The following is a 25,134-nucleotide window of genomic DNA, read 5'->3' as shown; positions in this document are numbered from 1 at the left end:
CTCCTAATTGGGGGGGGGGTCTTCGGCCCCACTCCCCCTCCCCTCCCGACATGTTGAGTTCCCGATATCGTGACTGACTTCCCTCGCCTAGCTCTGACCTCCATCGGCCGAGTCGTGTTCCTGACACTTGGGTCACCAGACTGCCATTCATGAATGGGCTGGCAGCCCGTCATGGGTCTTTGATCAACTTTTTTTTCCGCCACTCTTCCACTCTCACTCAATCAGCACACTCAATATGGATGATAACGGACTCCGGCCGCTCAGTCGCTACATCACTGACCACGACGAGCGAGGCGTAACCACGTTCTCAAAAGCCGTGCCGACTACTCTCCAATGGCAGCAGCTTGCGAATGGGGCTCGGTTCAGCCTGGGCTACGCCACGAATGAATTTCCGGTCAATCTCAGCAAGAACAAGGACCTGGAGGTCTACCAGCACTATACGAACAACCTGCCTGGAATCACGATCCCAGGTGGCACAGTCATACGAGTTGTCGACTTAGAGCCAGGGTCGTTGTCGCCGATGCATCGAACAATCAGTCTGGACTACGGAGTGGTCCTCGAGGGAGAGGTCGAGCTGGTACTCGATTCGGGCGAAGTGCGACTGCTGAAACGTGGAGACATATCGATTCAGAGGGGGACAAATCACGCATGGAGGAATCCGAGCTCAACTGCTTGGGCACGAATGCTTTACGTTTTGCAGGAAGCTCAGCCTTTGGAATTCAGTGGCGTGCAACTGGGAGAAGACTACGGTAGCGGAATGGATGATGTAAAGCCGTCGAAATGATGGGAGGCAATCCTGCAGGGATACAGCGGGCGTCTCTGGCTTTTGATCTTCTTTCGTCACAGTAACATTGAATGATTTGGCAAAGCAGACCCATGTATGGGAACTATCAAACATGCAAAGTACTATGGATGATTTCAATTTTCCCGTGAAGACTAGTGGCATTGAATTAGCCATTTCCACACTGGAGGGTTCCGTTCATGGATAAGGAATACTCCATTTTCCGTTGTTCCTGTGGGCGACAACAAATTTCGGATTCACCTTTTACCCTACTCCACGCATGAGCAAGTCTCCTACATACTCGGATGTAGGATTGACAATCAAGGTGGAGCCGGTATTCCGCTCACCTATTTTGGGACGTCGTAGGCTATTAGTACGAGAGTAGGGGTGCCCCAATGCAACTAGTATCACGTCGAACTGCGTGCACTCTGCCAAACTCAACAACAAAGATCCCTAGCAACTTCCCCACTATCGATTAAACCCAATGGGCCACAAATTCCTCAAGAGCGGTTCAACAACCGAGACGGCGAATACACCCAGAGTCGACGTCAGCGCCATTGTCAAGGGTGTAATCGACGAAATCCGGTTGACTGGAGATGACGCCGTTCGCAAATACTCTGACAAATATGATAAATGGGCACCTCAATCTTTCAAGCTCACCCAGGAAGAGATTTTGGCTGCGATAGCCGCGTGCCCGAATCAGACGATAGACGATATTAAGCAAGTGCAGGCAAACGTCAAAGCCTTTGCAGCTGCACAACGAAATTCGATCAGAGACTTCGAGCTGGAAATTCGCCCCGTGAGCAATCCATTCGGCTATTTAGGCTCTCCTTCGACACTAACACCATCAAAGGGCGTCTTCCTTGGCCAGAAAAATGTTCCAATCGACTGCGTTGGCGCGTGAGTATGCCACACCACATGGCCTCAACGGCTGGACTGATGTGTTTGCGTAGCTACATCCCGGGCGGACGGTACCCACTACTTGCTTCGGCCCACATGACCATTCTCACCGCAAAGGTTGCTGGTGTTCGACATGTTGTAGGATGCACGCCGCCTATCGCTGGCAAGATCCCCAACGCAACCGTGGCCGCAATGCATCTAGCAGGCGCCGACGAAATCTTCATTCTAGGGGGCGTCCAAGCTGTAGTAGCTATGGCAGTTGGCACCCAAACAATCCGCAAAGTTGATTTCATCGCAGGTCCCGGCAACGCTTTCGTGGCCGAGGGCAAAAGACAGCTTTTTGGCGAGATCGGAATTGATTTGTTTGCTGGGCCTACAGAGATCCTCCTGGTGGCGGACGAAACCGCGGATCCATTCACCATCGCCACGGACATACTTTCACAGGCAGAGCATGGTCCGGACTCTCCAGCGGTTATCATCACGACGTCCGAGGTGGTAGGGCAGAAATCAATCGAGATCATTGACGAGCTTTTGAAGAACCTTTCCACTGGTTCTATTGCTGGAGTCTCTTGGGATGCGTTTGGTGAAGTCATAGTGGTTGACAGCCTGGCCGAAGCTTGGAAGTTGGCGGATGAGTACGCCAGTGAGCACGTACAGGTGTTTACAAAGCGGCCTCGAGATGCATTAGAAAACATGTCCGCCTATGGAGCGCTATTTCTGGGAGAGAAAACATGTGTTTCCTATGGAGACAAGGTACGTTGCCGCAGCTCTGCTGTTTTGAACGTACTGCCTACGCATGAAATCTAACACACAAGTTGCAGGTCATTGGGACAAATCACGTCCTTCCCACGAGGAAGGCAGCGAGGTACACGGGTGGACTCTGGGTTGGCAAGTTCCTGCGAACAGTGACTTATCAAGAGGTCAAGAGCAGCGAAGCAAGCGGGGAGCTTGGTAGACTATGCGGTCGTGCTGCTCGAGCAGAGAACTTTGAAGGCCACGCGCGTTCAGGAGACTTGCGGGCGCAGAAATATCTTAGCGACAAGGTGGCCTGGATTCAAGATTATCAGGAGCTAGGAAATGGCACGAAAGCACGGCTGTAGTCTTTCAAATACGAAGTATTGGCACGCGGCATTGAAATGGAGGTTCCCATTTTGAGCAAATCTCTTTGAATCACCCATGACTTTCGTATAGAATGCGACGACCCTCCCACCGGGCCTTCCACGAGCTAAGGCCAGCGAAGTTTGACCGGGCAGAAGTAGTGTACCAATCCAGGTTTGCAAAACAATACCATATGCCAGTGCTAGAAGTCATCTGCCGAAGGGGCTTCTCCCCGGATTCGTAGAGCTCGCCTTGCCGGCCCCGAAGCCCCACATCCCGAGCGTTACTCTGGGACAGTCAGTGGAGCCGCATGTACATCCTCAAGAAGTCCGAATCGAGTCCGGGTACCCCATTCACACATATACTAGTAGCTTCAAGCCTCTGATCAACTTTTCACATTGTTCCAAGTCCTCAAGCAGTCGCAAATCTAAACACCCGAGACCCGCGAGAATGCCAAATGGAATGGAATCGGCGTCAGCTAAGGGAGATTATTTGAATATCTTGATAGTTGGGGCTGGGATTGGAGGCTTGACGGCAGCAATCGCGCTGCGAAAACAGGGCCATGATGTTCAGGTTTGTGTGATATTGAACTTAACAGACTTAAGCTCAACGCATATTGCAGGTATTTGAACAGTCAGCTCTTGCACGCGAGACTGGAGCAGCAATCCATCTGGCTCCAAACGCTAATGGTATTCTGCGGCGACTGGGGATTTTCGCCGAGACGTTCGGCGCGAACCCCATGGAAAGAGTAATGAGTTGCTCCAAACCTTTGACAACTTTTAAATGTGGACTAATTGTTACGACAGCTTACAGAGTACTCTGCAACAGGAGATACGGAGAGGTCGATGGACCTTAGAGAGACGAACAAGATGTGGCAGCATGCAAGTCCCACTCACTAACCCCTGCCAGGAGCAGCCAGTCATTCTTACTGACTTGTCTCCAGCCTTGGTTACTTGCTCACCGTATCGAGTTGCACAATCAACTGAAATCTGCCGCAACAAATCCACACGCGACGGGGAAGCCAGTGACATTACGCTTGTCCAGTAAAGTCATTGACATTCAACCGACTACCGCGAGCATCACGCTCGAGGACGGAAGCCAGTTCCACGGTGATGTGGTCCTAGGAGCAGATGGTGTGCATTCTGTTGCAAGGAAGCAAGTCCCAGGAGGCAACGTCGAGCCATTCTCCTGTGGTAAGAGTGCCTATCGATTTCTGGTGCCCAAGAAGGCTGCGCAAGCAGATCCAGCAACACGGCAGTTTGTCGAGACGCCCGGAGAGCTGTCGATCTGGTATGCAGAAGACCGCCGAATCATCATGTACCCAACTTCGAAGAACAGCGTGCTGAATTTCGTATGCGTCCATCCGGAGTCGGAGTCGGCGGCTGAGTCTGGCGACGGATGGGATCAGACGGGCGACCGTGATAGGATGCTGCAAATCTACAGCTCATTTGACCCAGCCGTACGAGCGCTCATTGGCAAGGTTGATCCAAAGACGGTCAATGTGTGGACCCTGCTCGACATGAAAGTTATTCCAAGCTGGACGTACGAGCGCTTGGCTCTTCTGGGAGATGCGGCACACCCATTCTTACCCCATCAGGGCCAAGGCGCAGGTGTTGCCATCGAAGATGCGGCCTCCTTGGCAGTTCTTTTCCCTCACGGCACTCCGCGGGAGGAAGTAGCCGACAGGCTGAAGCTCTATCGGGAAATCCGGTATGAGCGAGCAAATCGGATCCAGGAATTCTCGCGCATGATTGGGGAGAGCCGAGGAAAGAACAAGTTGGACAGTAAGCTGAAGAGAGATAGTGCGAGCATTGTGCTGAATAGCAGCTAACGTCGGCAGTGTACGGATTCTCGCACTACAACTTTGGCCATGATGAATGGGACAACTCAACGCAGAAACTCCGAGAGTGGACATGGAAGAGGAACGCTGACGTCTATTGGCGCATGCCAATAGCATTCGGCCCCATGCCAGGACCACGGCAGACCGTTTATGGGGTCGCCAGGGACAGTACGCAGTCCACATTCACAACAGCGTCTATTAAGTTCAAGACATCGCGAACTTTACTTCAAAACCTCTTTCCTCCCGGCCGCTCTGGATGGAGTTTCAAGTCTCCTGGCACCGTAGCCTACGCGTCCATCTCACAAACGACGCTAAACAAGATGGAGTGGCTTGGTGGTTCAGGATACAAGCACATCGGTCTCTACATCCATGGTGTTGAGTATGAAAAAAAGAACAAAGAAACTATTAGCGGCTCGTACCTGCCGCTTCTTTTCGAATCCTTGACTGACCCGATTGTATCCGGGCGAGAAGAGCTAGGAATGCCAAAGCTGTACACATCAGTAGATGTGCACCGAAGGCAGACCTCGTATCGGATTAAGACCGGATGGGAAGGGGCAACATGGGGAGAGTTCAACTTGGAGGGACTACAAGAGGTAGATTCGTCTTCGGAGAGTGGAGCGATCAGTGGTGAGCGTGATGACGGCATCCTCGCATACCGCTACATGCCAACAGTTGGTCGGGAGAACAAAGGCAAGCCTGCCGAAGAGTACACAGTCTTCGATGCATCGAACGATGTCACACCAAAACCCAAGCCTCAGCGATTCTTCAAGGCGGCGAAGGCGACTTTCAAGATAGATGCACTGGATTGGGAGGCACTGCCTACACTGCATCATATAATTTCTCGGCTGCAAGAGTTGCCCGTATACGAAATTGTTGGAGCGAAGGTAGTAGAGGGAGTGGGTGTTCCTGACGTCTCCACTGCTCGTCCCGTGGAATGAAAGAGGCAGCACCTTTCTCCCTTGACAGGGGTCGAAAGTTCCGAGACTATTATTCCAAAGTATCATCAACTAGGCAATATTTATGATGAGAAACTCAGTCTAGTGCCAGGCTCTCTGAAGGTTAGGTATGGAGACCAAGACAGTGCGTTGACCATAGGTGGATACATGATCTAGTGCACAACTTTACACCTCCGAGGCAAGTGAAAATTATGTAGCAACTTTGAATATGGAAGAAAAAGCATTCAAATCTTGCGCTATTTTACATACATTGACCTTCTTCAACCCGATTCAAAGTCCACTGGTGCCACAATTTGGTGATGACTCCAGGGAAGCCAGGCCCTGCTCCTCGCGCGGGCCAGAAGAGATCAGAATTTTGCTCCGCGTCGCAGTGTAGTAGTTCGCCCCCAGCATTTACAGCGTCAATCGCGACGACTTGCTCGCACGCCTAAGTTCTTGCAGTTTCATCCCATTCCTCCTTGCAACAGGAATCCCCCAACACCCACGTCAGGGCAGTGACCGCCAACAAACAGTCCTCTCGTCGAGAGGAGGCCGTTCAACACTCTTCCCGTCGTGCTCGGAGATACAGCAATTACTTTCTTTTCCTCATCCAATTCAAGATGCTGATACTACCCAAGGTCGATCAAGATCTCCAGGCTGCCCATCTGTAGCCACCAGATCTGACAGAGACCCTGCACTTCTCTCGGATGGCCAAACGAACCGCCTACACAACCTGTGATTCTGCGGTCGCCTCTACCACAGCGTGTGGAAATCGCTTTGGCCCACGCGCATTGAAGACGCGTCCGACTCGTGCACGTTCGTATTCGTTTTCATATCGATTGGGCCGCCAGATGATTGGCAAGCTTGTCTCAATGGACACCATATCGACAATATCGGCCTTGAGAATAGAGAGCTAGATGTAGTGACTAGGAGACGCGCCATGTTTAAGGTCGTTGAATGATATGTAAATGTACATTTACATATGTTCTCAGTTCCGGTGGTTTAGCGCGAAATTGAAGCCACACACGCAGTAGGTGGATATAGAGGTTGTGACCGCGGAGACAACCATTTTCTGGAGTAATTCATGTCGGTCTGAGCTTGAACTGCGGAAAGCATGGTACTTTGAGGCGTTATTTTCACAAAAATACCCCTTTTTTGCGGCCGATCCATAGCCTGATTTTGCCCGCTAACTCACCGGAACTAGGGGCATCCTGTATGTACATACAGCCTCTCTTCACGTCCGGTGGTCTAGCGCTGAACTGAGTTGATCCTGGCATACCTCTTTTCTAGGCTAGTACTTAACCGGCTTGAGGATTGATTGGCTAGAGGGTCGCAATCCCCCCCCTTAAGGCGCCCAGAGTTGCTCCCTTATATGGTAAGGCTGTGGCTTGATATTAGAGAGTGACCACCGGACGTGAAGAGAGGCTGTACATACTCGCTCGGTTGGCACGCGATCTACACAGGTGGAGAAAATGTGGTCCCGAACCGATATGCCAAGGACATCACCTCCCCACACAGGTCCACTCCGATCCGAGAGCCGAGCCGGCAGTAGATGATATTGGCCCAAGGGTGTTTGAAGAAGTTCCAAGAAGATTGGGCTTCGTCATCTTCAAGAATATCCCGCGAGTGCGCAGGGCATCCTAGGCGCTCCACCTGGCCAGACCATCTATGCGGGCACGAAAGGAATGCGGGACTCCTTCACACGGCGCTGGGCGAAGGACCTTCCCCCAAAGTATGGTTGTACTGTCAACACAGTGAGTCCTGGGCCAACTCGGACAGCCGGCTTTGCGGATGCAGGGGGAAGAAGCGATGACAATGCTCCAGCCGATTATTATTAATCAGACATCTGTCGATTCGAGAATGGCGGAGCCGGAGGAGATTGCCTATGCTGTTGCGATACTGTGTGAGGACCGTGGAAGCTGGATCAATGGTGTCCATTTGCATGCTAATGGCGGGCTTTTGATTGACTGAACAGTGTACTAGATATCAACAATCTAATTCATCTCACCATAAATACCAAGTGCACGGATGTCAGCATTGAACATACTGGTTTTTAATTGGCTGGCGAGAGAGTTATCTCAAAGCGGGTTGCAGTAAACACAAATCTTGAAATTTGAAGCGTAGATCTTCCGGGGTACCCCACATGGAGAAATGTGGAGGATGATTAGGGTGGTGGCTTTCAAGTTCCCCGGATGCTTATGCCCCGGAAATGTGCTAGGCGCTTTTTGTCGTGGGCTACGGAGTGGAGGTCGCTAGATGCCGGCTTCTCGACCACATCCCTAGAGCTAGGCCTCCTTGCAATAGTGTTTTGGCACGAGGCATAACTCTCTCCCGCGATTGTATTGCCTACGACCCCGAAAAATGTAGAAAATCCCCGCAATCTCCATCTGAGTCTTGCAGCAGATCAACCTCTTCAACATCGGTAACCAAAATCTCTCGAAATTAGATATCTACATTGTGCTTCACTAGAAGATGGCGGAAGATCATAACTCGGGTTGTAACAGCTACAACCTAGGATCAACAACTCATACGGTTCACGGTCACCTACGTACAGACTTGGAGTTGCTGGCATAGTAGCTGCCTACATGCCTAGCCAGTTACAACTTCTACAGAGAGGGGTTGGGGTACGGTGGCCTACCCTGCCTAATGCTGCCTACTGCTGCCTCCAATTAGTGCTTCTGCCTATGCATACAGTCACTTCCTACGTAGTATATAGTTTGGCCTTCGGGCCCCCGAAATAAGACAGAGTTCACATCAATTTTCAACCTGAGTTCATATCAACCGTCATGCCCAGAAGAAGCTCCGAAACCTGGGCAGCCTCCAACTGCGACATATCCACACAAACGAGATCATCCTGATCCCTACGCCCTCCTCTAATCCTAATGATCCTCTTAATTGGTATGTCGTAAAAACGTCTCGCTGATCGAAACTTCGAAGGTTTTCTTGCGGAATGCCGACTGATAAGACACAGGTCCAGGACCTACCGCCTCTACATCGCAGTACTAGTGTGTTTCGCCATGTTCATGACCAACTTCTTAGCCGCCGGTCCTAGCGTTGCAATTGTGTCAATCGCAGAAACTTTCTTCGGCCCACCCGGCCCAAATCTGCCAGCTCACATCTCGACGACTGCCTATCTCTTCACAGTGGCCTCTCTGTGCCAGGGCATTGGCATGCTATTCTGGATGCCGTTTATTGCCAAGTACGGCCGGCGCCCGGTGTACATCATCTCGTTCGTCCTCTACACTGCCAGTGCCGTCTGGTGCGGTGTTGCCGAGTCGTACGGAGTGGAGCTTGCTGGTCGAGTCATCCTGGGTTTGGCTAGCGGCGCTGGAGAATGCCTAGGACCCTTGACGATTGCAGATATCTTCTTCCTGCATGAACGTGGATCCATCATGGCCATATATACCGCAGCCCTTTCCATGGGCGTTGGCGGCGGGATTGTCATCAGTGGTCTGATTGTGAGGACTTTGTTGTGGCACTATATCTTTTACGTCGGAGCGGCCCTTACAGGCCTTACGACGATCCTGGTAATTCTTACATTCCCCGAGACCACCTTCCTGCGCGGCCAGGAGTCAGATGATGAGATGGTACCTGTAGGTGTTGTCGTAGATGAAGGTGAGAAGCTCTCGAACACTGCTACATGTTTCGAGAACAAACCGGACTTGAAACTAGGGAGTGCAGATGCCTATCGCCGAGAGCTACCCCCCGGCAGGTCCTATCTTAGCTCTCTTAGCCTTTTTTCAGGTGTATACACTTCCGAGTCTTTGTGGAGGATCTTTCTCCGACCGATAAGTCTCATTTTACTACCACCAGTCCTTTGGGCGTCCTTTGCCATGTCCGTCACCGTAGGATTTCTTGTCGCCATCACCTCGAACTTCGCAAGTGCTTTTGCTGCAACCTACAACTTCGCGCCATGGCAATCAGGCCTCTGTTTCGTTTCCGCCATCATAGGCTCATTCCTCGCAATAGCTTTCGGCGGCCACGTCTCTGATTGGACTGCCGATTGGTTTACAAAGCGGAACGGAGGTCTGCGCGAGCCTGAAATGAGGCTTCCGGCAGTGGCGGTTGGTGGCATCTTCATCCCGGTCGCTCTTATCCTCTACGGGGTTGGCATCAACAACCATTTACACTGGATGGTGCCAACATTAGGGCTGGGATGTTTAAACTTTGCGATTGTGCAGGTAACGAGCGTGTCCCTGGTGTACACCATCGATTGCTACAGACCTGCTGCTGGCGAGGTGGCTGTGTCGCAATTAGTATTCAAGGGTAAGCAAGCCTTTGCATTCCGACGCGGGTCGCAAATCTAACATGGATTTAACGGCATTCGGCTTCCTTCTCTCGTTCTACACAAATCCATGGATTGATAGTTATGGCTATGCTAAAGCATTTGGGTCGATGGCCGGCATAGCAAGTGCTGTTATTCTCTTTGCAATTCCATTGTATTTCTTTGGGAAAGGCATTCGGCGTACGACGTGGAACTGGTCGTTCGTGAGGAAGTTTGCTCATTGGCAGGATGATCGCGAGGTGGGGGAGTGAGTGATATGCCGGGATATACATCATGTATGCGCGCTGCCCATGTATCGGATCTCACTGATTCGCATGATATAACAACTTGAGATAAATTCACGACATTGGAACTATGCGTAACATCTTGTGTAGATCTTGAAGCTGCTATGAGTCGGCATTTGAGTAGACTTTGTTTGTTTCGCACTTGAACAGCTGAAGTGGCGAGGCACAGAAAGTCCGTACGTACTCGACTTTGGTAATTTCGCTAGGGAGTGGCATGCTGGGTGCCACGAAGGCGATCGGCGGAGCGCCTGGTGATATCGCCTACCCGCCCCCAAATTGCTGAGCTGGCGATGGTGGGCGCAGTCTTCTTTCCGACCGTGATGCGTTTCTACACAAGGCCAAAGGGCGTGCATGACTCCGTGGAGCAGAGTGTAAATACAACCTCTGACTTATGGGATTTGGAGATTGATGAATATGATGAGACGGGTGGAGACGGGAAAAGGACGTTACTTGAGTGTAAGCAAAAGAGAAGTGATGAGGGAGACATAATACCCGTTTAATTACTCACAAGGTGGTTGTGTGAACCTCGTCTTATGCTGATTTGATTCTCGATCGTTAAATTATCAACTACACGTTCGCCGTGTCTACTCGTACATAAACGTCCAGATCCCTTTCATCGCACATGTCCCTCCTCCCGCCGTCAAGCCATTCATCCAAGCCTCCTATCCGATCCGCAGAACTCGAAGAAAAAGTTCCCGTCTAAGCATGCAAAAGGTGAGGTAAGAGCTCTCTAGACCCGCCCACCTCATCCAAAACGACCCAGACGCCGTCATGACGTAATAGAAAGTAGGGAAGTCTGGGTAATATGGTATTCAAGCTTCTCTATAAGCGGAAAGTACTTAAAGAAATATGGAAGTGATGAACGGACTACATAGTCCAGCTGTAAGATCAAATTGGCGCTCTGGGGATATATGCAGAGTGAAAAGAAGGAAAAGGGTGTATAGAGCGACGCATGAACCAAAGGAAAGAGTCACAACAGAACGTATTTCGGCCAATGACAATTCAAACTAGCCGAAGACTTTCAAGAAAGCCCAAAGGCCTACCGCTGAAAGTACCGGAATGGTGAGGTTGTCGTCCCATCCGAACAGATCAATGGCCTCGCTCGCGCTGGCCGCGATACCTGCCCACAAGCTCATTACACCGAGAGCCAAGGGCCCCGTGATTGAGCTTTGTGATGCCGACAATCCCAATATCTCTCTAGCTTTCGGAGGGAGTGTGAGACTGCCCTGGAAGGCGAAGGAATTGGGCGGAGCATCGTATGCCGCCGGCATGTGTGGAGCCAGCCAGCCCCAGAAAAATACGGCAGTGATTACACCCATTATGCATGCCGCGATACTGCCCGCGAGACTCTTGCCCTTCCGAACGCGCCAAGTCCGGTGGCCCCAAAGGCGGCCAAATGTGGATGCAGCCGTATCACACCAGCTCAGAAGCAACACGCCCATGACACCCACATCCTTGGGGAAGAAACGCAGCACAGTCCATGCACCTAGCAGGTAAAATATAACGCCATTCCAGCCGTCGACTTCGGACTCGCGCATCAGGGCGCCTAGGCAGCGAATGTAGAAGCGATTGACTTGATGGTAACGGTGGCGGAGGAGGTCGGTTGCAGCGATAGGGATGAGAAGAGTGAGAAGGACAGGGTGGATCTGCGAGGTTTGCGTCCCGCTGCAGTAGAGATATGTGGTCAAGAAGCCGATGGAGACGTGGAGGACCTTGCGGGGAATTTCATGCCGGTGAATCTAGGCCGATCAGCAAAGCACAACGCTGGGGGATCGAGAAAAGGGTCTGACTCACGAATGACCGCCATTTCTGGTGGATAGGAATGAGGCCTAGAGGACTTGGACTCCTACTCATCTCCCGCCAGTAGTTCTTGTTCGCTGCCGCCGGTGACAGGTGGCCGTTCGAGGTGCCGTTCTGCAGTGCCGGGTTTGGCTTCTTGCCAGCACCTCTTGCGGATAGTCCTGGCTTCATAGCCGTCATACCGCTCAAACGCCTTTTCCTGCCATCGAGTAGCGGGCTTCTGCTCCTCGTACGTGCCCGCTTCTCCGGATCTGAGCTGGAGCTGTCCTCGTCTATTGAAGGTGGCGATGGCGCGCGACGGTTGGCGCGGGCAGCAGAGCGCGTCACTGGGCCAAAATATCCGTCTCGCGCGCTGGCTTCGGAGGGGGTGGGCGAAGGAGATATCACCCGCGGGGTGCTGGGGATTTGGTACTGCTTCGAGGACGCCATAGCCTGTCGCCAGCAGATGGGAAAAGAGGGGAGCGCAGAAGGCCGAATGAGACCTGTTAAAGTGCTATGCGCGCGAAAGTAGAAGTTTGACAGATGCGAAAGGAGTGGAGTGATGTCGGACGAGTCGCAGCCTGAGGGTTCCAGTATCACGGCGGGTGCATCGGAAGCGCGCAGCGGACGTGCAGTCAAGCGTACAGGGCTCGCGGGGGCCAGAGTGAGCTGAGGAGTAGGGCGCGCAGCATCATATGGTGGATGAGTAGGCTGGGCCACAGTGAGGACGGCGACGCAGGGCAGCCGAGGAGAGACGTGATGGACGAAAAAGGAAGACGATCACTGGAGTGTGGTGTTGTACTTTTGGTCCGGTCTTGGCAAAAGCGTCACCACCACGGTTCCGGCTGAGGTTGGCCTCGGATGCTTCAGAGCCAAAAGTACGGAGCATGTGAGAGTCTGCTCTTTGATACCAAAATTGTGCCTGATCTAAACATGAGTGCGAGACAATCGTTGCTGCCTGAGGCAAAGATCACGTGCCAGCGATCGCGACCCAAAAATTCTACCTCTTCAACACCAAAATATCAATCACCAACTTCCTCAACCCTCGCACCATAAAACCAGCCACCATGGCCCCAGAACAGAACCTAGAGCCCGTCAAGCCCGTCAAAAGCGCACCTAGGGCATGGGAAGCCCTTACCCCGTCTCTCTCGCAATGGATCCTAGACGCCATCTCCGCAATGGGCTTCTCCAAAATGACACCTGTGCAAGCCAGCACGCTTCCACTGTTCCTCAGCAACAAAGACGTGGTGGTCGAAGCCGTAACTGGCAGTGGTAAAACTCTCGCTGTGAGTACTTTCATTTTGATGTCAAATCATTCATTTGCTAATATATGTTCACAGTTTCTCATCCCGCTCATCGAACGCCTGCTCCGAGCCGGCTCCCTGAAAAAGCATCACGTAGGAGCAATCATCATCTCGCCAACAAGGTAAGGAAATCTTGAGTTCTTTTTGTTTCATCTCTAAGTCTTTCTCAGAGAACTGGCCACCCAGATACATTCAGTCCTACTGTCTTTACTCGCATTCCACGCCCCGTCTGCATCCGTGATCAAACTACCAGTTGAGGATGACATGGAAGCCGAACTCGAAAAGCCCACGTTTCCAGCATCGACTCCAAAAGTCGTGCCCCAACTATTACTGGGCGGCAATACTACCCCCGCTCAAGACCTAAGCTCTTTCCTCAGAGGATCCCCAAATCTACTTATCGCCACGCCCGGTCGCCTCCTCGAACTTCTCTCGAGCCCTCATGTCCACTGCCCTCAATCCTCATTCGAGGTTCTAGTTCTGGACGAGGCCGATCGACTCCTGGACCTCGGCTTCAAGGACGACCTCCAAAAGATCCTCCAACGCCTCCCCAAACAGCGCCGCACCGGCCTCTTCAGCGCAAGCGTCAGCGAAGCCGTCGACCAGATAGTGCGCGTAGGACTTCGGAACCCCGTCCGCATCGCCGTAAAGGTAAAATCCGCTTCAGGGGCCGCGGATAAACGTACACCGGCTAGCTTGCAAATGTCGTACCTCATCACTCCCCCACGGCACAAAATTCCTGCTCTCATCTCAATTCTCAATAACCTCGCTCGTACCCCTCAGAAATCGATTGTATATCTCTCAACGTGCGCTGGTGTGGACTACTTTCAGCACATATTTCCTACCCTCCTTCCAAATTTCACAATCGTGCCGTTGCATGGAAAACACCCACCCCAAGTCCGCCACAAGAACTTCACCAAATTCGTGGACTCGATAACGCGTAAGTCGAAACCTTCAAGCTAATAGCAGCACGAGGCTCATAACCACCCCAGCCTCTATCCTCCTAACTACCGACGTCGCCGCCCGCGGCCTCGACATTCCTTCCGTCGATCTCGTCCTCCAAATCGACCCGCCCAGCGACCCCAAAACCTTCATCCACCGCTCCGGGCGCGCGGGCCGCGCAGGACGCCGTGGCCTCGCCGTCGCGTTCCTAACCCCCGGCCGAGAGGAAGATTACATCGACTTCCTCACTGTCCGCCAAACCCCCATTTCCCCGCTCCTAACTCCCGCCATCTCAATCTCCGACGCGGATGCTGAGATCACGACCCAGCGGATCCGAGAACTGGTCAGAGTAGATCGCGCTATCTGGGATAAGCAGAACCGCGCGTTTGTCAGCTGGGTGCAGGCGTATAGCAAACACACCGCTAGTAGCATCTTCCGCGTCGCGGATCTCCAGTGGGGGGAGTTAGGGCATGCGTGGGGTCTGTTGAAGCTCCCCAAGATGCCGGAGCTGAAGAAGTGGGAGGGGGATAAGACGCTCGGAGTGGATTTTGAGATGGACACGTTTCCTTACAAGGATAAGAAGCGCGAGGCAGCGAGGTTGGAAGAGTTGGAGCAGCGAAGAGCCGAGAGAGCGGAGGGACAGGTGGTAGTTCGGGAGAAGAGAAAGGGGAAGATGAATCGGGAGGAGAAGGCTTGGACGCAGAAGAAGGATCAGAAGGCGCTGAGGGAGGTGAGGCGGGAGAAGAAGGAGACGAAGAGAGAGAAGGAGAGGGTGAGTAAGCTGGGACCTGAGGAGCGGGAAAAGGAGGCCGAGTTGAGGAAGATGATTGAGACAGTGAGGGAGCGGACCAAGCTGGATGAGGAAGAGGAGTTTAAGGGGTTTAGTGACTGAGGCAAAGTATCAAAATTCGAATCCAGAGTCAACAAAAAGTGTCCATCCTGGAAAGTTGATTCGTGTCTTGGAAATTTGAGCTTGTCCCTTCGCGTTTCCAAGAAACGCTAAGAGATAGAAATCTTCTCTGTGCTCAAGCCATTTTCAACCTTGATCACGCTAAGCGCTGCCTATCTGGGTAAGTTTTGTATCTTTGCAGCTCCGCAGGCCGGCCGCAGACAATCTCATAGTTTGAAGCCCCGTAGATCTTGCTCACTAGTCCTCTTTGTTATGTTCCATGAAGCTCTCAGATCATCCAACGCCATCACCGCGTCAAAACGACACTCCCGAATATGATGGTAGATTATTGCCTTCGTTCCGACTACTCGTCTCCTTCAATCACCTCCCCCTGCAGCCTCTCCCCTTTCAGCTTCCTGTCCATCATTCTCAGGCGCAGGCCTTTCGTTCCAACCAGGTACTAACTGCCCCAAAAGATGGTCACGGCCTGCCAGTAATTCCTTGGTTTCGTTAAACGCATCCAAATACGCAGCAACCTGCTTCTCAGCCCAGGCCATATACCTACCAAACTTGGAAACCAGATTATCATACCAGTCATTGAGCTGCTCAATGGTCGCATCCTTTTCCTTCGTATTCCGAATCTTCTCTGCTTCGACGTTCGAAAGATTTTCTTGCAGCTGCTCGATGTTGGCGTTGGATGTCATGAGGGCTCTTTCATCCTCCGGAGGCAACTCGTTCTCGGCGTGGAGGCGCTCGTTCTCAGTTCGGAGGCTGTCGAAGTTGGCTCCCAGGGTTTCAATTTCGCGATCTCGTGCCTCGATCACTGCATCTTTCTCTGCAACCTTTCGCCTGAGCTCCAACTTGGCAGATTCGCCCATCCCATTCATCCTGTACGGTTGATCATCATGTGAGGCTCCAGTCTTAGCATTGCCTTTGCTTTTACCTTTCTCTAGAGGCATCTTGAATCGAGAGCGGGGTGGACGCAGGGATCAGTAGAGGGCGTGGTCTTAATGACGCAGGCGGGTAAAGCGCCCTGGGAATAGAGATAGCGGTGAGAATGGGCTACCTAAAGCGGACGCCTCGAAGCTGAAAGAAAGAAGTAGGTGAGGAGATCGAAAAGGTAGAGAAAGGCGACCCTAACGAGGGTGTCTCTCAGCCTTGTGGACAAGAAACGAAGAGAAAGGTGATCGGTTTCACGAAAGAAGTGAGCACAGCTCAAAAGAGGGCGCCTCCGAGCCTGATGAAGAAGAGAAGAAGAAGTGGGCGATTGTCGCGATGTTGTATTAAAGTTGCCTTTAGCGTCATTTTTGCAGTCACGTGCATGCTGACCCTGAATGACACCGTCTCTTCAACTTTAATATCTTCGCAGTAGCGTCACAGCCCTGCAAGGAAAGTTCGGGCCTGTTCCTGCCACCGCTCGGAGTACACCTGTAGGCTTTTCAAACTCCAAAACGATGTGATGGTCGATGGAGTACGGAGTAGGCTATCTTTGGGCTGCCTGAGCTGATGATGCATCATGTCTCTACACCTAAAGTTAACAGAAGTCATTCATGATGGTTTCACCGGGCGCGTCTTGGAGAGGTTCAGCGTGCTTCATCTCATTCATATTCCCTTCCGCATCTAAATCATCAACCCCTGCCGTCCATTAACCTTCAAGTCATCAAGCATAACCTTCAAATTCTTCATCGGCACCGGCTTCGTCAAAAACAAGTCAATCCCACTGCTAAACGCCTCCTGCCTCGTATTCGGATTCGCCGCACCTGTCAATGCAATCATCGCGACCGGCTGGATGGACGTTTCGCGCTCGAAACGGCGGATGTGCCGCGTCGACTCTATGCCGTCCATTATCGGCATTGAGATATCTGCGAAGGTGTTAGACGTGGTGGCCAGGAAGGGAGGTAGTGGAAGGGTTGGCAAGAGAAGACATACCCATAAATATGACGTCGAATTCCCCTTTGGCTTCCTTATACACGTTTAGTGCTTCGAGCCCGTTAATAGCCGTTGCGTGGTTCAGCTTCAGTTTGCGCATGTACGCTACCAATAGTTTCAGGTTGATCTCATTGTCTTCAACGAGGAGAATGCGCATCCCGCTGGGTTGCATAACGGATGTGTCGATTGATGTTCTACGATCAATCTGAGCGGGAGGGGACGGTTTTAGTGGTGGTTTGGGTGCGGCGAAGCCGTGGTATTCAGGTGTGTGGAATACGGCCCCCGTTGGAAGGGTGTTCGGTTCGGGAATTGATGATGGTACAATTGTAAGTAAAGAGACTTCAGACGTGCCGTTTGGATCTAGGATGGGCGCGGGAATTGATGCCTGCGTGAACGCGTGGTGGAGAGTCTTTGCAACTTTGTGAGGGCCGTAACTGATAGTATGTTAGCAGGGAAGTTGAAAGACGATACATCTTGACGTACGGTTGAGGGACGTAAAAGACCCTGAGCGATCCAATAACCGTGGCTGTTCCGGCAGGGGGGTATGCGCTGCAGAGAACTATAGCAATCGATGGTCCTGAATCAGGTACATACGATTGTAGCTTCTCTATCAAGGAAGGAACACCAGATTCCATAATCACCACTACTTCCGCGGATCTGTCTAAGACCAAACAGGTAGATGATTCCATTTCAAACCATTCAGTCAACATGACATGGATTGATGACTTGAGGAACATGGCTGCCTCGGTATCAGCAGAGAGAATGCCCGTTGGTGTCTCTGAGATATCCGGGTATCGATCGAATCCTTCTAAATGGAAAGTCTTTCCTTTCGTTAATTCCTTCACATCCGCCACCAGGTCTAAGGTGTCATCTTTCATTGGTGGACAAGCTACCATGGGCAGCTTTACCGTTGCTTCTGTTCCTACTCCCTGTTCGCTAACAAAGTTGATCTCTCCGCCGAGGTCCTGGATGATATGCCGGACTATACTCAGACCTAGTCCAGCTCCCACTGCCAACGAATCCTCCTGAGTGAATGGTTTATAGAGATGGTGCTTCATATACTCCTTGGACATTCCTTTGCCAGAGTCTATGACTTTAAGCACAAGTACGGACTGTGCTTTCTCTCCTCTAAGGGTCGAATGCTCTTCAACGGTCATTGATACCTTGATGAAGCCAGACTTGGTATATTTCATCGAGTTTCCGAAAAGATTCATGAGAATTCTTCTCCAGGCGCCAGCATCCATTTCAAACGTCCAGCTGGGCTGCCATCTGATATCTATGATGACGATGACCGGGGACTCGAGGGCGGCGATCATCGATTGCGGTCTTGACGTTTGATGACTACCAGGCGTAGGGTAAAGAACTTTGCTCATATTTCGACCAGCCCATACACTCTCAACCACCTCTTCAGATAGAATGCACATATCCGCAGTTTCATCAGGCGTATTGTCTAAGCTCTCGTGATCTTGAAACGAAAGTCTTTGCTTCTTTCCATTCCTTCTCTTTGAAACCCTCCCCCTGCCTTTCACTTTCTTATTGACTTTCGAGAAATCGAGAACGTGGTTTATCGTATCCAAAAGAACCCTCCCTGATGCATTGATATTGCTGACCATGTCTGCTTGTACCTCAGTCAGGGGAGTCTCTTGTAGAAATTCAACGCTGGCCAAAACACCATGGAGCGGCGAGCGTAGTTCGTGAGAAATACTCGAGATGAAATCCGTCTTCATTTGAGTAAGAACCAAGGCGGCGAGTCGGGCTACCTCGGCCATTATGCTATTGCCAAATGCAGCTAGGTACGCAAGATCTTCAATTGGACAGAGAGTTCGTGTGCCAGTTGACCACACGAGTGACCCTGCATACCAGCGCTCTCTGGTCGGATCCCAGAGAGGGAACCAGAAGATGCTGCGAGCTCCGGGGAGTGCTTTCAAAAGCGCGGCCGCTTCTGCTTCTCGAGATACTTTTCTCCGCCGAATCGTTGCCTCAGATTTTGTATGTCTGCGAGGTCCATCTTCATTCTCGCCTCCGAGATACGCATTATCTGTGTCGCTAGATGAAAACGAGCCATCTTCCTCAAAGTTGAACACTTTCCCATGCGGATATCGTTTGAGCAGTGTCCTCAGCACTTTTTCCGGGAAGGTATGATGCTCGGGAGGGGGCGAGTGACCCTTGAGACTGGATCGTTTCCGGGTGCTGAAACCGAGGATATTACAGCACTGCTCCGACTGACTAGCATCATTTGCATATTTGGCGGGAGTATCCGGGTCCGAGGATTTGCGAGCAAAATCGTCCTCACTAGTTGTCATTGTCTCATCAACGTGAAAGGTCCCTGGAGCTTTCTGGCCCATGATATCTTTTTCCGAAGCTGCGCCAAAAGATCCCACACTAGCATCAAAGAAAATAGAGCCATCAACGCCGCCAGCTTCCCGAATAAGATTACTCGCACGAGCGAAAACTGCTCTCAGGTCCTTCGTCAGGAGTGCTTCTTGAAGCTCCTTCGACACGTCGGCTGTTTCCTGGGGCATGTCAAAAGCAACTGAGGTGTGCCTAACGTGGCCGGGGATAGAGCTTTCAGTCGTGTCGGCTGTAGTTACGGAGGCTGCACGGGGTGCTTGGGAGAATACGGAGGGATTCGTAGTGTCTGATAAAGAGAACGTGCTGTCTCTGTTGGGGATTTTGGGTCGTCCGTCGCCTTTGCGTTCGACGTGCGAAAGCGTAGATGAGGAGGGCGATCGTGAGAGAGGTGGTTTCCCGTCATGCACTGAAAGGCTCTCCATCCCCCTGGTAACAGGTTGTTCTACCGGGTCTTGAACACCAAATTCAATGTCTGCTTGCACGTCCAGCGTAGTTAAACCAGTCCGTGCTCGCTTGGTGACCTTCGTTTGCTCCCGCTTATGCCCGCCTTGCAACCACCACTCCCTGAGAGTTGACTTTCCTTCAATGAAAAGACCAATTGCCTTTACCATTCTTTCCGCCCGGTGCTGTTTCCGATTGTTGCGCTGAGCCTCGAGATAGTCCATCACCGTCACGCCCATGTCAACCATGAACTCAACCTCCTGCGCGGTCAATCCATCGCGCGGTTTGTTGTCCACTACGATGTAAGTTCCAATGATCGCATTGTATAATGAGGATCGAAGGGGTACGCAAGTAAGAAATCTGATGTGTGGAGCGTGGGTCACTACGTATTGGTTTTTGAACTCGTCATACTTCCTTAGATCATCGAAAGCTGCGTAAGGGAGGTCTTCTTTGGAACTACAGAAATGCTGGCAAAGTTTCAATCCGAGGCCGGTAGTATTCTGGAGCGCAACGGCTCCGTGCCATAGGGGATCATTTTTATCATCATCTTGCTGCAACCCGAGCCCTACTCCCGATTCCGCGAGAATGTATTCGGTCTCTCGCGTAGAAAGAGTAATAAGCCCACGCTTGGCTTTCAGTCTGTGAGCGCCCAGCTGAGCGAACGCCGTTAAGACGGGATCGTTTGATGATCGCGGGGCATCTGTTCTTGGGTAGGATTTCGCGGTTGGAGCAGGACTATCTGAGGGCTGATAATATCTACGTATCTGTTAGTCTTGAGCACTTGGAACTGGTTCGGAGGCGGTTCCGCGCATACCGGTAAACCTCGCGTTCCCTCGCTGTTGGTGATATAGGACATGGCATGTTGGCTGCGGAACTGCCGGATACAATGAAATCAGGTACGGAATGAAGTTTGAGAAGCGCTGTAAATCAGGCCTGTAAGCAACATGCCTGTGGTGCACTTGACAAGCAGACGTTGTCAAGCATGGGAGGGGTTCCCTCGAACTTAAATCCGGCAAAACTGTCCCTGCATGACCGTGCATGGTTACAAAGGCAGGTGGATGATGAGGCGTGCTTACTCACAGACTAACCTCTTTTGAGCTTCCACCAATCACACTGGACTAGACCGAGGCCTATCCAAATCCATATACAGCCTCTTTTTGCATACTGCGGTTAGCGTATCTCGTGGATGCTGCGTAACAAGGGCTTTTGGACCTTGCAAAGGACAAAAAGGGAAATCAGGCTTCTCTAAATATCGAGTAGCATAACATTCCCTTGCATCCACTGGCAAGCTAGCCACAAGCAGCTAAAAGAGGCTGTGCGTAGAAAATCTCGAAGCATCATTCCACCTCACAAGCGCTTAAAATTATCAAATCATGCCGACATCCGTTGTCCCTGGCTATAGCCAGCAAACATATGCTAAACAATGAATTATTACCGGATACCCGACCTCTGGGAGGCAGTCTGGAGTTCTAGGCCGACCTCAGCCACAGTGGCTCAAGATCACGTGAGCAAAGAGGTGGCGTGGCGGTAGTGCGGATTGGGGAAGTGAAACCCAGATTATTCGGCCGATGCGTATACTGAGTGTATTGCTTCACTAGAAAGTGAGAAAAAGAACGATGCAGTGTTCCTACTGTCCAAGACGCGAGTCGTGATATGAACGCTGTTAGGAACTAGCTAGATCTATTGCTATATCGCCTTTTAGTAGATATATTTGTCAGGAAAACCCTAGCAGATTGCTATTCACTGACGAGTTTGCGTTGAGGTTTAATAACGGCTCTCGAATCTCAGAAAATGCCACGAGGTAGCATATATTAGAATCACGCATGTAAATACTTACATCCCTAAGCTTTTTCCAAGTTCAGTTCTCTGGACGCCATTCACTGCCCCAACCGACCCCTTCACCTCACAGACCTCTGAGATTCACTAGACGTTTACTGGAGGTTGATCCCCAGTCTAGCTGAAGTCACTCACATGTTTCAACTCCTATTCCAATTTCATCGCTGCTTCAAAATGGCTTCCCAAATCCACCATTTGCCTTCTATATCCACTACTTCCACCACCACCCACCCACCGCCATATTCTTAACACAACCCGTTCTATCCCCCCATTGTACCACCACCATGTCCCCCATCCCTACCATCTCCTCCATCTCAATCGAAGAAGACCCAAGCCCCCAAACATCCTCATTCTACCTCGCCCTCTCCCGCCTCCTCAGGGGCACGCCCTCCGACGTAACCACCCTCAAGAACGCCGTCCACTGCCACCACGTCTTCGTTCTCACGAACCCGGCCATCCAGGCCATACCCGCTACCGGAAATTCGAAGCTCATAGCACCACCCCGCCGCTCTTCACGCTCCTAGAGTACCCGGATCTATCGCTAGACGACCGCGTCTTCTTCGTTGTTAGAAAAGCGCTTGAGACGGCAGTAGCGGTCTAAGCGAACCTCGACAAAGGGGTACCGGCGGACCTGAAGTATCGGAATGGGCCGGAGACGGGGGTGGTGTGCGAGCTGCTGTGTACGCCTACGTCTGAGGGAAGGGTCCGGTATAGTGCGTTCCTTCCCGATGAGAGCCCGGGGAGGCTATTGGAGTATATCCGGCAGTGCAAGGATAAGTATACTCTCAATCTCCGGGACGTGAATTTGGAGTGGGATTGGAGAAGTTGGAGGCCCATTCTGAGTGTGTGGGTTCGAGACTATATGTGTGGTCGTTGATGTTGAGTGGCTTGATTTGAAGTGCGTGGTTTGAGCATTTTTCAGTGTTGTCTTGAGAAGATTTGGATGGCTTCAAATAGGATATCGGAACCATCTTATGATGTAACGATTGCGGCACTACAAATCGAGGGGACGCTTGAAGAGCAATTTCTTCTATGGTCTTGATTATGTTTTAACACCCGCAAGATTGCAATGCGCCTATCGACCTGTCGTTGGACGCTAGTGGCACTCGGAGTATTTCCAACACCCCCAATGTTGCAATGAATGTGATGGGATCTGAAGTGCGGATCTAATTTAGACGATAACGCCTTCTTTTAATGTAGTGTCGGTTTGCCACAATCGGTTGAACGTACTGTCTGTCATGTCCAGCCATTCTTGCTCACCTGCAACCAACGAATTGTTGGATGCTTCGTCTGTCCCTCCTTCCGTGTCCCGTTCCTATTCAAGCCCAATGAACTCTTCATCACTTGCAACTGACCAAAGGTCAAATTCATGGGAGTATCGCGATCTAACGTCTTCAGCGTATGACTCCTCCCAAAGGGAAACCAGACCTATGCGGCGAAACCTGGAACCGTCTGGCTTCGAGAGCAGAAGCCCCTTCCAGGCGTAATCTTTAAAAGCAATATCTTTTGCGGTTCGAAACACCCTCATCAGTGGAAGGCAGACCGCATGAATTACATCATCCGCACCAACACGCTCGTCCAGGAGCGCGGTACAGTTTGAGAACAGTAAGGAAACTATGCTCGCCCAAAATGTGGAAGCTTGCTGTGGTGATTCAGGGATCAAATGCTGACGCGATCTCTGGAGGCAATTAACGTACTCCGATGAGCTTCTCTTATCGCATTCCCAGGATATCCACTTGCTGCCAAAGTGAAGGACTTGAGACAGATTTCTTTCCTGGAAAGCCCACTCTCGGCTCGACAAACGGGCTGCGAACACTTCTTCGGACCAAATTGGGGCATCCTTCTATTGGTGTGGGGGATAGATGACGATTCTCTCATTTCCAAGACGCGTGGCATCAAATGTGGAATTCTCAGCGTCTGGCTGATATTCGGGCACGTGATGGCTAGACACGTGATGTATAGGTTTCTATACACGTGAAATGTAGATCTATACTAAGAGGCCTTCCTACTATAGATCTAGTCAATATTTAGGGCCGCACGGGCCCTCCCTACGTGTATATAGCCTAGCTAGATTCCTACATAGAATCGACACCTTTTGTCCTCCGTTTTTGTTATCACGTGATCGGAATAATCACACAAATAGTTTTCCAGGAACAAAGCAGGGTTGGAACAAGAAGGGATTGCGCTGCCGAAATAATCCGTCATGTGCACTGTTTGCTGCCGGAGCTGCGATGGTGCAATATTCTACGCGAAGTTGGAGAACTAGACCACCGCCATCAATGAGGTTTCGTGTACCCAACCCTCGTTCAAGGCTTGTATGATGATATCAAGACGACCTGATTGCGATCCTCGGGGACCACTCAACTTTGCCCCTCCGCTAGACTACTCCCGTCCCAGCCGTAAAATTATGACTAAGTGCCCTGCACCGAACACCACTTGCGACTTCCAGGCTTCCCTTCCTTCTCCAACGCCTCTTCTTGCATCTCGCCATCCACGCGACTGTCCGCACTGTCGTTGTCTTAGCCCCTGTAGCGGCGCGCATTAGACGGCTCGAGAGGGAGGGCTCACTGCACTCCGATGCGCGGTCTCGACTACAACCCAACAATGATGACACGACAGAGCTTAGTATGGGCGAATACACCGGCGGGATACCTGTTTGCGATAACTGGACGTCGCCATCCGAACTCACATATGAGCAAGACCTCCAGGCATCACGAGTCTACAAGAAGTCTGCCAAACACCATTCCTTCTCATCTTTTACGAGCAGTGTTGCACACAGTGCGACCCTGTCAGTTTTCTCGAGTTTGAGCCTCTCCCAAGTTTCGTACATCTCCTTCTACGCGTTACCCGTATATGCCACCGATCTGAGTAATAGTGATCAGTATATGTTTGGGGAACAGGGTGCGGCGAGGGTTGTCAAATTAGTCTACAAAGACACATCTCCCACGTATCGGCTCCGACGTTATGGCAGTCGAAGCCAGTTTTCCGAGCCTGTTTCGATAGAGAATCTCCGGTTGAAGGGTCGCTTAGCCCGGAAATACCCCGGGGGTCGAATTGAACCCAAAACGAGCGACTCTGAGGTTGCAACAGCTGTACTTCGTAGCCACTCGGAAACAGGGTAATACAGAGGATAGAGAACGGTCTCTTAAATTTCATTCTACTAGTTAAACCTTAGCCGATAACAATAACGGCCTTGCAATAGTATAGTGACATGGTGGTACTAAAACGAAGCAGACCTCTATGCCGCCCACACTGAAATTTCGTTACTATAAACTCTGCTTCGTTCCGGCGATTCCTCAATCAATATACAAAATGGCACCAACCCCCAAGGGAAAGAGGGAGGGCGATATCATTGCCTCTCGCATGACTCTCGTCATGAAGTTAGGCAGAGGTCTTTCCCGTTATTTATCCACTTGGTCTACATCAGTCGTCATATCCAACTTCGCTTTGCATGCTACACTTATCTGCACAACTTCCACGATCTTTCACAACCGTTCAACACCCATTGCGATCTTTTGTAACGCGATGCGTTGCCACTCTTC

The 25,134-nt window shown here is 51.3% G+C and overlaps 11 protein-coding genes across 11 annotated transcripts; 7 read left to right on the top strand and 4 right to left on the bottom strand.

Moving 5' to 3' along the window:
- The first annotated feature begins 135 nt into the window (after positions 1–135).
- On the top strand, positions 136–912 carry BDZ99DRAFT_461369 (uncharacterized protein). The gene has a single exon (XM_033719607.1). It carries the CDS (start codon positions 236–238, stop codon positions 782–784), a length of 549 nt encoding a protein of 182 aa, XP_033579687.1. The 5' UTR covers positions 136–235; the 3' UTR covers positions 785–912.
- Positions 913–1,265: 353 nt separating this feature from the next.
- Positions 1,266–2,781, top strand: BDZ99DRAFT_559016 (histidinol dehydrogenase; the record flags this gene model as incomplete). The annotated part of the gene is made up of 4 exons (XM_033727245.1): positions 1,266–1,580; positions 1,635–1,681; positions 1,735–2,434; positions 2,503–2,781. The coding sequence occupies 4 exons, from the start codon at positions 1,266–1,268 to the stop codon at positions 2,779–2,781; spliced, it is 1,341 nt and encodes a 446-aa protein (XP_033579686.1).
- Positions 2,782–3,241: 460 nt separating this feature from the next.
- Positions 3,242–5,557, top strand: BDZ99DRAFT_559012 (FAD binding domain protein; the record flags this gene model as incomplete). Its single annotated transcript, XM_033727244.1, has 5 exons — positions 3,242–3,352; positions 3,402–3,534; positions 3,593–3,650; positions 3,689–4,563; positions 4,620–5,557. The coding sequence occupies 5 exons, from the start codon at positions 3,242–3,244 to the stop codon at positions 5,555–5,557; spliced, it is 2,115 nt and encodes a 704-aa protein (XP_033579685.1).
- A 2,361-nt stretch (positions 5,558–7,918) lies between these two features.
- On the bottom strand, positions 7,919–8,191 carry BDZ99DRAFT_272671 (uncharacterized protein). Its single transcript, XM_033713904.1, has one exon. It carries the CDS (start codon positions 8,124–8,126, stop codon positions 7,968–7,970), a length of 159 nt encoding a protein of 52 aa, XP_033579684.1. The 5' UTR covers positions 8,127–8,191; the 3' UTR covers positions 7,919–7,967.
- Positions 8,043–8,326, top strand: BDZ99DRAFT_461368 (uncharacterized protein). The gene has a single exon (XM_033719606.1). It carries the CDS (start codon positions 8,140–8,142, stop codon positions 8,293–8,295), a length of 156 nt encoding a protein of 51 aa, XP_033579683.1. The 5' UTR covers positions 8,043–8,139; the 3' UTR covers positions 8,296–8,326.
- On the top strand, positions 8,310–10,012 carry BDZ99DRAFT_413647 (MFS transporter; the record flags this gene model as incomplete). The annotated part of the gene is made up of 3 exons (XM_033716703.1): positions 8,310–8,452; positions 8,526–9,820; positions 9,876–10,012. Coding segments are annotated over exons 2-3 (1,386 nt in total), but the record flags the coding sequence as incomplete, so codon positions are not given.
- A 1,118-nt stretch (positions 10,013–11,130) lies between these two features.
- On the bottom strand, positions 11,131–12,352 carry BDZ99DRAFT_382998 (uncharacterized protein; the record flags this gene model as incomplete). The annotated part of the gene is made up of 2 exons (XM_033715304.1): positions 11,131–11,862; positions 11,918–12,352. 2 exons carry the CDS (start codon positions 12,350–12,352, stop codon positions 11,131–11,133), a joined length of 1,167 nt encoding a protein of 388 aa, XP_033579681.1.
- A 597-nt stretch (positions 12,353–12,949) lies between these two features.
- Positions 12,950–15,114, top strand: BDZ99DRAFT_272599 (DEAD-domain-containing protein). Its single transcript, XM_033713903.1, has 4 exons — positions 12,950–13,188; positions 13,243–13,328; positions 13,377–14,143; positions 14,196–15,114. The coding sequence occupies exons 1-4, from the start codon at positions 12,970–12,972 to the stop codon at positions 15,035–15,037; spliced, it is 1,914 nt and encodes a 637-aa protein (XP_033579680.1). The 5' UTR covers positions 12,950–12,969; the 3' UTR covers positions 15,038–15,114.
- An 88-nt stretch (positions 15,115–15,202) lies between these two features.
- BDZ99DRAFT_461364 (uncharacterized protein) lies at positions 15,203–16,046 on the bottom strand. Its single transcript, XM_033719605.1, has 2 exons — positions 15,600–16,046; positions 15,203–15,534 (listed from the first exon to the last, which is right to left on the bottom strand). The coding sequence occupies exons 1-2, from the start codon at positions 15,991–15,993 to the stop codon at positions 15,515–15,517; spliced, it is 414 nt and encodes a 137-aa protein (XP_033579679.1). The 5' UTR covers positions 15,994–16,046; the 3' UTR covers positions 15,203–15,514.
- Positions 16,047–16,609: 563 nt separating this feature from the next.
- BDZ99DRAFT_413638 (uncharacterized protein) lies at positions 16,610–20,756 on the bottom strand. Its single transcript, XM_033716702.1, has 4 exons — positions 20,571–20,756; positions 17,447–20,512; positions 16,964–17,397; positions 16,610–16,896 (listed from the first exon to the last, which is right to left on the bottom strand). Exons 1-4 carry the CDS (start codon positions 20,615–20,617, stop codon positions 16,655–16,657), a joined length of 3,789 nt encoding a protein of 1,262 aa, XP_033579678.1. The 5' UTR covers positions 20,618–20,756; the 3' UTR covers positions 16,610–16,654.
- A 3,463-nt stretch (positions 20,757–24,219) lies between these two features.
- On the top strand, positions 24,220–24,714 carry BDZ99DRAFT_474833 (uncharacterized protein; the record flags this gene model as incomplete). The annotated part of the gene is made up of 1 exon (XM_033721934.1): positions 24,220–24,714. One exon carries the CDS (start codon positions 24,220–24,222, stop codon positions 24,712–24,714), a length of 495 nt encoding a protein of 164 aa, XP_033579677.1.
- Positions 24,715–25,134: the final 420 nt, after the last annotated feature.

Source organism: Mytilinidion resinicola (assembly GCF_010093595.1).
Source record: "Mytilinidion resinicola strain CBS 304.34 unplaced genomic scaffold BDZ99scaffold_6, whole genome shotgun sequence".
Taxonomy (NCBI): Eukaryota; Fungi; Ascomycota; class Dothideomycetes; order Mytilinidiales; family Mytilinidiaceae; genus Mytilinidion; species Mytilinidion resinicola.
The sequence above is the reverse complement of the archived record's forward strand: the minus strand, read 5'-3'. Positions and strand labels throughout refer to the sequence as shown.

Coding starts and splice junctions, on each gene's coding strand:
- BDZ99DRAFT_461369 (XM_033719607.1), top strand. CDS start 236: ATGGATGATAACGGACTCCGGCCGCTCAGTCGCTACATCACTGACCAC.
- BDZ99DRAFT_272671 (XM_033713904.1), bottom strand. CDS start 8,126: ATGCCAGCAACTCCAAGTCTGTACGTAGGTGACCGTGAACCGTATGAG.
- BDZ99DRAFT_461368 (XM_033719606.1), top strand. CDS start 8,140: ATGCCTAGCCAGTTACAACTTCTACAGAGAGGGGTTGGGGTACGGTGG.
- BDZ99DRAFT_272599 (XM_033713903.1), top strand. CDS start 12,970: ATGGCCCCAGAACAGAACCTAGAGCCCGTCAAGCCCGTCAAAAGCGCA. Junction 13,189..13,242: donor GCAGTGGTAAAACTCTCGCT/GTGAGTACTTTC, acceptor ATATGTTCACAG/TTTCTCATCCCGCTCATCGA. Junction 13,329..13,376: donor ATCATCATCTCGCCAACAAG/GTAAGGAAATCT, acceptor AGTCTTTCTCAG/AGAACTGGCCACCCAGATAC.
- BDZ99DRAFT_461364 (XM_033719605.1), bottom strand. CDS start 15,993: ATGCCTCTAGAGAAAGGTAAAAGCAAAGGCAATGCTAAGACTGGAGCC. Junction 15,535..15,599: donor TAATCTGGTTTCCAAGTTTG/GTAGGTATATGG, acceptor AACGAAACCAAG/GAATTACTGGCAGGCCGTGA.
- BDZ99DRAFT_413638 (XM_033716702.1), bottom strand. CDS start 20,617: ATGCCATGTCCTATATCACCAACAGCGAGGGAACGCGAGGTTTACCG. Junction 20,513..20,570: donor AGGGAACGCGAGGTTTACCG/GTATGCGCGGAA, acceptor ACAGATACGTAG/ATATTATCAGCCCTCAGATA. Junction 16,897..16,963: donor ATTCGACGTCATATTTATGG/GTATGTCTTCTC, acceptor ACACCTTCGCAG/ATATCTCAATGCCGATAATG.